Raw genomic sequence first — 13088 nt, forward strand, 5'->3', positions numbered from 1 at the left:
TCTCCTTCCTACAGGCTTCTGTCAATAGCATCAGTATGTGAACTCTGTAAACAATTCACCGTCTTAGGAGTTGTGGTCCAAGGTTAACACCTCACAGAGATGTTCCCCCAAGTCTTCCCTTTTCCCAGGGACACCTCTACACCTACTTCAAAGATAAAAGGTTTTAGAAAAGTGGAGGAGGGGGGCAGTTAACAGATTTTCATACCAACAATTAAAATTTACTTCATCTCCTCCCAGATGAATGAATTCATCTGGAAACACAGTACTAATTTCTTTGAAAAGTTTAGACAGGAAGCTGTAAGTTGAATTCAGTATAGGGTTTATAGGTCCAAAAGTCCCAGATGGCTCTCTCGCATGATAACATGGAGTCAGGAGGTCTTTCTGGCCTAGAAGGAAACACGGAGAATCTTTTCTGAAGTAGTAGTTCAGTCACAAAGACAAGGCTTTGCACATGATTATACTACTTTATTTTGTTGAAGACAGTTAAGAGATTTTATACAGAAAAAGATAAGCGTGTTTACTCAGAGTTTCTTTGGTAATTTCTTCAGATAAGAAAAGGGAGAACTAATTCCTGAATACTGCACCTGTGTTGCTTTGCTTCCATTTCCATCAGCCTCTCTGAGATTTTATCCATTTCAGATACTATCTCAAATATTCAGCTCCCAAATGTTCAGCTTGCCCCAATCTTTTTTCTCAAGTTTCAATCCATATTTCAAATTCCCTGCTGAACACAATTAGCTTCCCTTCAAATATAATCCAACAGGGCTTCCTTGTGGGTCAGAGGTAGAGAATCTGCCTGCCAATGCAGGAGACACAGGTTCGATCCCTGGTCTGGGAAGATCTCATATGCGGAGCGACTAAGCCCATGCACCGCAACTTCCGAGCCCACCTGCCACAACCAGCGAGTAGCCCCCGCTTGCTGCAACTAGAGAAAAGCCTGCGCGGCACCAAGACCCAGCGTGGCCCAACATAAATAAAATAAAAGATACAATCTAACAGAAACTGAAGTCTCTCCCCCAGACTCCTTCTGTAGCTTCCCAGTTTTCACATTCTGGTAAGCCAGTCACCATCCCACCAAGGCTCTCGTCCCTCTCCTGCTGGAGTCAGTCAGTCCCCGAGTTTTAGAGATAGGAAGTCTGAGAATGAGATGTTCTATAACTTGGCCAGGGTCACTCAGTTTATAAATGCGAGAAAATGAAAAGTGAAAGTGACAGTCACTCATTCATGTCCGACTCTTTGCGACCCATGGACTGTAGACTGCTGGCTCCTCTGTCCACAGAATTCTCCAGGCAAGAATACTGCAGTGGGTTGCCATGCCCTTCTCCAAGGGATCTTCACCTCCCAGGGATAAAACCTGGGTCTCCTGCATTGCAGGCAGATTCTTTACCATCTGAGCCACCAGGGAAGCCCATAACTGCCAGAAGCAGGACTCAAATCCCAGGCAGTCTAGCTCCAAGAGCAGTTCTTAAGCACCCAGCAGTGAAGAATCCACTGGCAATGCAGAAGACCCAGGTTTGATTCCTGATATGGAAAGATCCCCTGGAGACCCTTGTCCAGTACTACCCACTGGAGACAGGCTACCCACTCCAGTATTCATGGGCTTTCCTGGTGGCTCAGAAGGTGAAGAATTCGCCTACAATGCTGGAGACATGGGTTCAATCTGGGGTTGGGAAGATCTGCTGGAGAAGGGCATGGCAACTCTCATGCACTGTCCTCCAGCTAAATGCCTGTCCTTCTACCAGAAACAAAAATATATTCTTTGATCTCTCAAGGACATTTTAGGTGTTACTTCAGTCATGTAACTCTTTAACTCACTTTTCACATTCTACTTGTAATCATTTTTTGTTTTATCTCGTGTTTATACTTTAGGCAATGCCTAGATACAGTGACCTGCTCACAATAAACATATAGTAGTTATTGAATTACAACCATCAATAGTGCTACCTTTGTGCAAATCACAAGAACGAAATAAGCAAGCACCAAGTCATGAGATGCAGGAGCACACGTGTTCACTTTCAGCAACTCATAAAACACCTTACCTTTTCCCCAAGACTCCGTATGTCCAGGGCTATCAAATTCTGGCAGGACGCGAATCCCTCGTAATCGGGCATATTCAATCACTGTACGGACATCGTTTGGTGTATACACATGAGACAAAGAATAGCTTCCCTGCAAAAGTCACATTTATTAAAACTAAAATGTATGAGCTGTTTATGGTTCTGTTTGCACTTTGGTATCTGCCAGCAGACTTTTCAGGTATCATGAAGTATTAAAGTCTCATGTGATGTTGGATGACTCATTTAAATTATCTGTACTGTATCTTATCAGTCAGCTCCCAGCACACTTTGGGTTAATTCCAGATTTACTGACAGAACTAAATGTCTACCATCACGCTATTTCAACTTCATGTGACTGACCGTATGACAAAACAGAAACAAAATGTTCTACTCCAAAGTGAAAATTCTGAATATAATGCCTTTGTCAGTTTTAGAATCAAAATTCACACAATATTACAAAACATAGCTGTTGGCATTCAAGATCACTTTAATTACTGCCAGCAGTAAAAATTCCCCTTGAGATGCCGATTTTTTTCTTTTTAATTAAAGATTACCTTTGGTCCTGTTTTATGTTCTTGAAAAATTAGAACTCAGTATCAGTGGTAAATAAAGGTCGATTAAAAGTGTTACTATGGCACATCTCTCAAGGTATAAGTATATAAATAAATGCTCAACTCCTTAAAAAATAGTCTTGCCTTCCCCAATCCCAACATCAAATCTGAATCAAGACCTAAGTTTATAGTAAATACAGGGGACAGAAGAACATATTGACACTGGAAAGGCAATCAACAAAACCCAGACTGTGGAAAACTACAGGACAAACTGAGCTTCGTTTCCTCAATGAAAATAATAAAGGAAAAATAAAAAGACACGGGCAGGGATGGGCACCCATAGATCCAAAGAGAACAGAAATATTAACTGACCACAATGTATGGAGTTTATTTGTATCCCACTGCAAATAAAACATTTTTTTTTAAATAAAAAGGCACTTGGGCCATACATGAATAATGATTGGCTATCTGGATTATTGCTAATTTTTTAAGCTGTGATAATGAGTTCTTTTTAAACAGGCCTTTTTACCAATAAGAGATGATGTCTGCGATTACCTTCAAAATAATGGTGGTGGGGATATAGGTGCTATAGGATTGGCCATTACTTGATTATTGAAGCTGAGCAATGAGGAAGTGGGAATTCATTAAATTCTACTTCTCTTTATGTTTGAAGCTTTCCATGTTAAAAGCAAACAACAGGAGTGCTGCTAGGATTTCAATCCAAACCACATCAAAACTTTAAGGAAAGCTTTGGAATTGTGACCAGAGGACTAATTCAGGGTCTTGGCTCTGCCCCTTCATATCTACAACTTTGCATGAGACATGCAGCTTCTCTTGCTGTCAGTGACTAGCTCTGTAGTACAGGGGATTCAGTGAGACAGTAGTAAGGCTTGCTCCCTGCTTCACTGGTGTAGAATTCAGTCAATTTGAACACTTCTAACACTACCATTCAGAGAAGGCAATGGCACCCCACTCCAGTACTCCTGCCTGGAAAATCCCATGGACGGAGGAGCCTGGTAGGCTGCAGTCCATGGGGTCGCTAGGAGTCGGACACAACTGAGCGACTTCACTTTCACTTTTCACTTTCATGCATTGGAGAAGGAAATGGCAACCCACTCCAGTGTTCTTGCCTGGAAGATCCCAGGGACGGGGGGGCCTGATGGGCTGCCGTCTATGGGGTCGCACAGAGTTGAAGTGACTTAGCAGCAGCAGCGGCAGCAGCAACAGTACCATTATTTTCTATGAAGGAGCCATTATCCCTATGAAGGAGCCATTATCTCTTAAGATTCCCTACTTAATACAGTTTTTTAGAGAGAAAAGAAGTTGTCATTTACAGAATTCAGAACAATTCTGTTTAAAACACTTATAATATAGTTGGGCTACTTGATAAATATAATTATCTTTATGTTAATCACAAAAGCTTAAGGTCTCCTACATCCATTAAGGTTTTAAATTTGTATTTCTATAGCCCCATAAATGTTTACATTTATGATAACAATTATAAAAGCAGACCAATTTTGTGGACCTAACATGCTCAGCAATAGCATATTAAAAATTTAAAACCATGAATATCTAACTTTTACACAAGAAACATTTAAGCTGCAAACTTCTAAGGAAACCATACCAAAATTTTTTATATACCAACAACAATAACATGAATTACTCACTTTATTGCTTAATTCAGGAAAACTGATGCTCTGATAAGGGAAAGACTGGTCATCCACTATGTGCCAGTGGAGAACATTAAACTTATTAAAAGCCATGGCATCCTGCAAGCAAACAGGTTGAAAATTTATACACCTTAAAACCACAATGAGCTTATCAACTCATACCTGTCAGAATGGCTGTCATCAAAAAGAACACAACAAATGTTGGTGGGAATGTGGAGAAAAGGGAGCCCTCATGAACTTTTGGTAAGGTTTGGAGGTTTGGACATTTCTCAAAAGACTAAAAATAAAACTTAGCGTATGACCCAGCAATTCCACCTCTTGGTATACCTACCCCAAAAAACAAAAAAAAAACTAATCTGAAAAGATACATGCACCCCAGTGTTCACAGCCGCATTATTTACAATTGCCAAGATACAGAAGCAACCTACGTGTTCATTAACAGGTGAATGGATAAAGATGTATGCATATACAGTGGGACTCTACTCTGCAATAAAAAAGAATGAAATTTTGCTATCTACGAGATGGATGGACTTGGAGGACATGATACCAAGTAAAGTAAGTCATACAGAGAAAGATAAGAACTGACAGCACTTACATGTGGAATCTAAAACATACAACAAACTAGTGACTATAATAAAAAAGCAGCAGACTCAGCAAGAACAAACCCAGTGGGGAGAGGAAAGGAAAAACAATTACACGCCACCGATATACATTTCCATTTGTTAATACTTATCTATATCCAGGATTGTTTCCAATGTGTCTGTTTCCTTTTAAAATTTCCTTTTCAACAAGAGAAGGATGTGAAGTATAAATTTATTTTCACTTTTCAAAAAGCCTATACACAATGTATATCATAAATTAAAACTTTAACTTTGCCCTACTGGAAGAGAGCCAGCTCATGAATTCCCAGTAGCTCTTGGCTACCACTACTGTGGTGTTTGGGAATAGAGCAGAGGAAAAATGGGATTTACAATTCCCACAATTCTGAGATTTTAGTGCCAACTCTTTCTTACAAATGAAAGAAATTCAGTACACACACAACACAAATCCAATTAACATTCTCAGAAATTTGGGGGTCACTGACACTGATTTTATATACACTCTGGAGGAATAAACAATATAATATGTATGTAAATATAAAAGATGATATGAAGAAAATGGAAAATAGGTGGAGAGACTCCCTATCAGAGAATCAGAACATATAGCCTTCCTGCTCGAGATGTGGCAAGAAGGTGGAGCAGGAAGACCCTCTTACTCACCTCCTGCCATAAACACAGCAAAATTACAACTAGTAAGAGCAATTATTGATGAGAAAGACCTGAAAACTAGCAGAAAAAAATTCTTCAGAACTCAAGATACAAAGATGGAAACACAAGGAGACATGTAGGCGGGTCAAGACCCACAGTCCTGGGTAGATGACCCACAAATGGGAAGCTATCACAGTTGCAGAGGTTCTCCCCAAGGGGTGAGGAATCCGAGCCCATATCAGGCTCTGCACACCGGGGGGTCCAACACTGAGACAGGGAGCCCCCCAAAACATCTAGCACTGAAGGCCAGCAGGACTTGAATACGGGAGAGCTGAAGGGCTACAAGAGACAGATTGTGCTTTTCAAATTTCACAGACTCTTAGTCCCAAGGCAGGGGCAGTAATTTTTAAGACGCCTGGGTCAGAACCACTTGCTGATGCTAGCCTCCCAGAGAGGCAGGAGACTACTGGGAATGCCCTTGGGAACAAGAGCACCAGAGGGAGCCATCTGGGGAGCTTGCTGACACTGGGATGTCAAGCGCTGTTTTGGAGTCCTCACTCTAGACTGTCAGCACCAGAGACTTAACTGCCCATCAAGAGGCCAGCGCCAGTCCCAGAAGCCAGTCCCACAGGCAGCTGCCCCAGGGCCCAGCTCTGCCCACCCAGGGAGCAGCAGCCCCCACAGGAGGCAGGGCCTGTTATATAGGAACCTTATGGTAACTACAAACCAAAAACCTATTAATAGGCACACACACAAAGAAAGGAATCCAAACATAACACTAAAGATAGCCATCACATGGCAAGGGAAGAGAGCGAAAGAAGGTAAAAGGAACAAAAAGGAACCATGGAAACAACCCAGAACAATTAACAAAATGACAGTACGTATCTATCCATCAATGGCAACTTTAAATGTAAATAGACTAAGTTCTCCAATCAGAACAGAGTGGACTCAGCCGTAAAAAAATGAAATCTTGCCATTGTGACAACATGGGTAACTCTAGAGGATATTATGTTAAATACATCAGAGATACATCAGAGAAAGACAAATACCAAGGATCTCGATCTGTGAAACCTAAAAAGCAAAATGAAACAAAAACGGACTCAAATACAGAGAACGGCTGCCAGGAGGGTAAGGGGGTGGGTGAAGATAGGTGAAGAGGATTATGAGGAACGAACCTTCAGCTACGCAATACATAAGCCCTGGGAATGTAATAATACTGTAATAACTATATGGGGATAGATGGATACCAGACTTATCCTGGTGGTCATTTCATAATGTATGCTAATGTCAAACCATGATTTGGTATACCTGGAACTAATAGAATATTGTATGTCAACTACATTTCAATAGAAAAAGAATCATATGTTAATTCATTCTTCAAGTCTAAAATGAAATAAATGGGACATAAAAATGTGTCAGTCTTTGGTAAATGAGATTATGGAATCACTGTTTTATGTATATCTATGTTCAAATATTTTTTACGCTAAGCCTGTATTTCTTCCATTAAAAATTACAATTATGTCTTTTGAAGAAAAAAATCAAGGTTTTAATGGAAATGTAAAATTAACTTTTTTATAACATGCTATGTTCATAAATGATTCAGTGAAGGTACAGGGAAACTTCCTGATCCTCATAAACTGACAGTGATGGGAGGGATGAACCAAAAAAAGTCAGTAAGAGAAGAGTTACGTCAACTTTGCTTCCCAGCTCCCGCCACCTGAGGTTCCATATTTCTTTGGAACATTTTCTTAGTTACAAAGCTGCTCTCAGATTCCTTTCTGGGCAACTGAAAAAACAGTAAATGGAGGTCACAAAATTAAAGGTAAGTAACTGGAGATACTGGAGAAGGAAATTGCAACCCACTCCAGTATTCCTGCCTGGGAAATTCCATGGACAGAGGAGCCTGGTAGGCTATAGTCCACAGGGTCAAGAGTCGGACGGAGTAACTCAGTAGCAACAGCCGTAGCAGCTAGAGTTAAGGTATTCCTCGTGAAAAGTCTCGACCCGTGATTTGACAATTGAGGTTTACACAGAGGGCCAATAGGCAGCATTAAAACTGAGTGTTTTCCTTACCAATGCTACTGAATACTGGGTTAGCCTCTCTCCCACCTCAATGAAAACAAGAGGGTGATTCCCTAGGGGAGCCTCCACTTCTCTGCAGAGGAAATACATTTCTCACGGAAGGGAGGGAAGAAGTCCACTGCTTATCCTTAGTACACGGAAATACATTAGTATATGGAAAATGAATCCCTTGTTCCAACCAGACAGGAGCATAGCGACCAACATAAAGCAACAACATACAAGAACACTTCTTCAGAACAGACAGTGGATTAAAATAATTACCTACCAGAGTTTTCAAAATAGTCTTAACGGGCAGAAAGTGTCTAGATGTATCAATTAAGATTCCTCTATGAGGAAACCTGGGAGAATCCACAATGTTGGATTCATTGGCAGTGAACTAAAAGACAAAAGAAAACTTTTATTTATTTTCAGAATTTTCTCCAGTTCAATGATGATTACATGTGTCTCTGCAAGTATGAGATGAGATTAATTTAAAACCAAACAAAGTGTAAAAATTACATTTACCATCTAAGAAACACACTTGAGGAGAAGAAACATTCAAGAAGCAATAAATAGCTAAAAAGTTTACATTTTTCCTATAGAATGTTTTATTAAGTCTACCCAATAATGTTAGTAACATACAATAATCATACTTACAGTCCCATAAGAATCTTGATAAATCAACTGGCTAAAGGTCTCTAAACCTGAGGAAAATAAAATTTATAATTTATTGCATTAATTTATAAAGGAGACAATAAAAGATACATTATCCAAACACAGAACCATAACCAGAAAAGGCAAATAAAATTAAGTATGCTATACTCTGTAATATTCTCTAAAATCAAAGCTCAATTAAAAAAAAGTCCCCATTGCTATTAAAAAAAAATGCTTTACTTTATTGTACCCATACCTGTGTTTGTGTCTGAATGATAAACACAAAAAATAGTGGTTTAAGAAAATAAAATTATAGGTCCTTAATAAATTTATATTGGAGAAGGAAATGGCATTATAAGAAAGAGTTTTTATAATAAATTATTATAGGCACTGTAGAACATACTGAGAGCGTCAATTCCGAGGCAGGGTGATAAGAAGTCCCGGGGCCCCCCGAGGAGAGAGGGCTCTGGGGTTCTCAAGGAGGAGGAAAGGACCAACTTTTTTTTTCTCTACATTCCTTAGTCTTAGTCACATAAAAAGTTTTTTTCTTTAAGCCTGGAACTAATGATTACACAAGAAATAACTCAGTTTAAACTACTTCCTGAAAACTATCTGACTAATCCTGGTCTGGTAGGATCTTTCTATTGTTAAGTTCTAATCCAGTTATCCTAAAATGTAAATTGTGGGAGTGGGTCTGGTAAAATTTTTACAACCTAGAGACATTCTTTTGATTTATTGTAATAACTAATTTAAAAAGTATATAACTCCCTTGCTAACTGCAGGGAGGGGGGCACTCTCCATGCCCCTTCTGATGTCTGTGTCAGAAGCTTTCTCTGTCCCATTTTCACTTTAATAAAAACTCTGCTACACAAAAGCTCTTGAGTGATCAAGCATGGTTCCTGGTCCCAAAATTAAATCTTTGGAGATCAGGAATCCAACACCCTTTACCATAAGCTATCAGTACCTAATCTTAACAGAGGGCTAAGAGGCTCAGAAAACACCATGAAACCATAAAGGCCCAACTTAAACACTGTTTTATTTATACCTGCAGAGACTTGTTTATTCATGTGCACTGTTCCCTATCAGTTCAGTTCGGTCGCTCAGTCGTGTCCGACTCTTTGCGACCCCATGAACTGCAGCATGCCAGGCCTCCCTGTCCATCACCAACTCCCGGAGTCCACACAAACCCGTGTCCATTGAGTCAGTGATGCCACCCAACTATCTCATCCTCTGTCGTCCCCTTCTCCTCCTGCCCTCAATCTTTCCCAGCATCAGGGTCTTTTCCAATGAGTCAACTCTTCTCATCAGGTGGCCAAAGTATTAAGAGTTTCAGCTTTAGCATCAGTCCTTCCAGTGAACACCCAGGACTGATCTCCTTTAGGATGGACTGGATGGATCTCCTTGCAGTCCAAGGGACTCTCAAGAGTCTTCTCCAACACCACAGTTCAAAAGCATCAATTCTTCAGCACTCAGCTTTCTTTATAGTCCAACTCTCACATCCATACATGACCACTGGAAAAACCATAGCCTTGACTAGACGGACCTTTGCCGGCAAAGTAATGTCTCTGCTTTTTAATATGCTGTCTAGGTTGGTCATAACTTTCCCTCCAAGGAGTAAGCGTCTTTTAATTTCATGGCTGCACTCACCATCTGCAGTGACTCTGGAGCCCAGAAAAATAAAGTCAGCCTATATTACAGGCCAATTCCTCTATCTAGCCTTGACTTTACCAAAATTCATGATTCTACCTGACAACTGTATTGCCAAGGAAAATTTTAACCTAAGAATACAGTATACCTCACTTTATTGTAATTCAGTCTCTTGCATTTCACAGATACTGTGTTTTCTACAAGTCAAAAGTTTGTGGCAACCCTGTTATTGTTAGATGATGATCAGTATTTTTCACCAATAAAGCATTTTTTAAATGGAGGAGGAAACACAACCAACTCCAGTATTCTTGCCTGGGAAATCCCATGGACAGAGGGGGCTGGTGGGCTACAGTCCATGGGGTCACAGAGAGTTGGGCATGACTTACTGACTAAACAATGACAACAATTTTTAAATTAAGGTATGTACCTATCTTTAAGACGTAATGCTAGTGCACTACTGTTGCACTATACTGCTGAAAACTTTTATATGCACTGGGAAACCAAAATATTTCTGTGACTCCCTTTACTGAGATAGTCACTTTACTGCAGTGCTCTAGAACCAAACCCACAATATCTCCACAGCTTCCCTGTAGTACAAACTCAAATAACAGAGAAGGTGTGACAACATACTACAAAAACACAGAAGATCGTAAGAGACTACTATGACCAATTATATGCCAACAAATTTGACAACTTAGAAGAAATGAATAAACTCCTAGAGGGAAAACCTACCAAGACTGAATTACGAAGAAACAGAATCTGAGACTGATTATGTAAGGAGATGGTAACAATAATAAAACATCTCCAACAAACAAAGGCCAGGACTGGAAGGTTCACTAGTGAACTCTACTAAACAATAAAAAAAGAATTAATTATTAGGATATGACACCAAAAGCAAAAGAAATAAAAGCAAAAATAAATGGGACAACACCAAAGTAAAAAGCTTCAGGACATCAAAGGAAATCATCAACAAAATGAAAAGACAGTCTACCAAAGGGGAGAAGATACTTGCAAATTATGTATCTATTAAGGGGTTAATATATAAAGAACTCAAACAACTCAATAGCAAAAAACATACAGTCCAATTAAAAAATGGGTAGAAGATTGTGAACAAGTATTTTTTTCAAGGAAGACACATAACAACAGGTAAATGAGAAGGTGCTCAGCATCACGAACCATCAGGGAAAGGCAAACCAAAACCACAGGACCCATCCCCTCACACCTGTCAGAATGGCCATGGTCAAAAGCACGAGAAATGACAAGTGCTGGCGAGGACATGCAGTAAAAGCATCCCTTATGTACTGTTCATGGGAATATAAACTGGTGAAGCCACTATATAGCTACCACATGATCCAGCAATTCCGTCTCTGGGTATTTATCCAAAGAAAACAAAACACTAAGTCCCTCCACCCCAAACATATGTACCTCTGTGTTCACTGCAGCATTAACTACAATAGCCAAGATACGGAAACAACCTATCCATCAAGGGATGAATGGATAAAGATGCGGTGTGCATATGTATACAATGGAATACTGTTCAGCCACAGAAAGAAGGAAATCTTGCTGTTTGCGACAACATGGATGGAACTTAAGGCCGTTATGCTAAATGAAATAAGACAGAGAAAGACAAACACTACATGATCTCAATTAGATGTGGAATCTGAAAAATCAAAAACCAAGCTCATAAGTATAAAAATAGATTGGTAGTTACTAGAGGCAGGGGTAGGGGGTGGGCAAAACGGGTGAGGGGTCTAAAGTACAATCTTTCGTGTATTCATAGGTCCTAGGATGTGAGGCCCAGCATAGGACTGTGATTAATAAATGCTGTGCTATCTATTTGCAAGTTGCTAAAAAGAGTAAATCTCAGAAGTTCTCATCATAAGAAAAGCAATTCTTTTCTAACTATGTGTGGTGACGGGTGGAAACTAAACTTACTGTGGTGATCATTTGCATTATATACAAATATCAAATCATTATGTTGTAAAACTGAAACTAATATAATTTTATGTCAATTATATCTCAAGAAAATTAGGGAAGAATAAAAAGTTCAAAGCTGCTTTGGCTATGTCTTCTTCCTACCCCCAAATACAGAATAACTTTGGAATTTTCTGTTACGTGGCAGCACCCTCAAATATCATTTATGGCACATTTGTTATTTTCACAGTCTGACAGGAAGTAGAAAATAAGGACTTCCTGGACTGGATTCACAAAACGCTCTCAAAAGTTGTTATGTGGATCAGGACAGAGATCAATAAAGCTGATTTCCCTAACTGGCCCCAGACTAGACAGGCAGACCAAAGTGGTAACAGTTTAACATCACATCCCATTATATGTAAATAATCTAGATGATAATATCTGTAGTTACATTTGCAGTAAGTAAATGTCCCAATGCCTGAACTTTGCAGTTCAGACTGAAAGTCACAGGAAAAGCTTTTAAGGTTCTTCTCTGCTCACTGCCTCCAATCACTCTAGAGTATATTTTTATCTTTTCATAGCATTCTTGCAAACTTTGTTACATTGGGGGAAGGGTTCTCTTCTTTTCTAGGTCATCATAGTGTGTGTGGTTGCTCTGTTCCTGAACTTTTCTTGAGACTCCCAGGATCAAATCATTCCTGGCCAAGAAACAGAAGAAGAATCGTTCGATTCCCCAGTGGATTCAGATGAAAATGGATAATGAGATCAAGTACAACTCCACTCCTGAAAGGAGACACTGGAGAAGAACCAGCTGAGTCGATAAGGACTCTCACATGCCATGGCACATGTGTTTATGCTGCACTGAGGTCATGAGCATCTTAGCACAGCAAGCAGAAAACATCACCACACATGGAGAGTTGGACATGTTTTATTGGGAACATGATTTTCCTCTTCGTTTTTCTGCTTCTGCACTAATAGACTGGTACAGAAAAAAATGTGAGTATACTGTTGTTTGAATTAATAAATCAAATGCAGAAAGGACATGCTTGCTACTGAAGGTGACAAGAGGGGACGCATGATGAAACAAAATCTAACTGGAGCAGATCAGGGCCATTTATAACTATTTATTTTAACAATAAATATTACAGTTCAAGAACATCAAGGAATTGCAGCATTATGAATGCAATAACCTTCAAACATTTTTAAAAGGTCAAATGATCTTTCATTAAGTGGTATATATAAATGATCTTAGTGGTATATACAGTACTGAATGGAAATTGTTTTGGA

At 39.5% G+C, this 13088-nt stretch overlaps 2 protein-coding genes across 3 annotated transcripts in view; one reads left to right on the plus strand and one right to left on the minus strand.

Annotated features, from left to right (window-relative positions):
* Positions 1–12883, plus strand: part of GFM2 (G elongation factor mitochondrial 2) — a 70639-nt gene extending 57756 nt beyond the window's left edge. The window contains exon 20 of the mRNA XM_027520508.1: positions 12433–12883. Within this exon, the coding sequence (XP_027376309.1) occupies positions 12433–12477 (45 nt within the window). The 3' untranslated portion in view covers positions 12478–12883. The remainder of the gene's footprint in view (positions 1–12432) is intronic.
* The window catches only part of HEXB (hexosaminidase subunit beta), a 32333-nt gene that overhangs the window by 6176 nt on the left and 13069 nt on the right, over positions 1–13088 (minus strand). For both annotated transcript variants that reach the window (XM_027520510.1, XM_027520509.1), the window contains exons 4-8: positions 8244–8290; positions 7873–7983; positions 4276–4377; positions 2040–2169; positions 206–386 (exon numbers count right to left, since the gene is read on the minus strand). In XM_027520510.1, coding sequence (XP_027376311.1) covers positions 206–386; positions 2040–2169; positions 4276–4377; positions 7873–7983; positions 8244–8290 — 571 coding nt within the window. The remainder of the gene's footprint in view (positions 1–205; positions 387–2039; positions 2170–4275; positions 4378–7872; positions 7984–8243; positions 8291–13088) is intronic.

Source organism: Bos indicus x Bos taurus, chromosome 20, assembly GCF_003369695.1.
Source record: "Bos indicus x Bos taurus breed Angus x Brahman F1 hybrid chromosome 20, Bos_hybrid_MaternalHap_v2.0, whole genome shotgun sequence".
NCBI classification, from domain to species: Eukaryota; Metazoa; Chordata; class Mammalia; order Artiodactyla; family Bovidae; genus Bos; species Bos indicus x Bos taurus.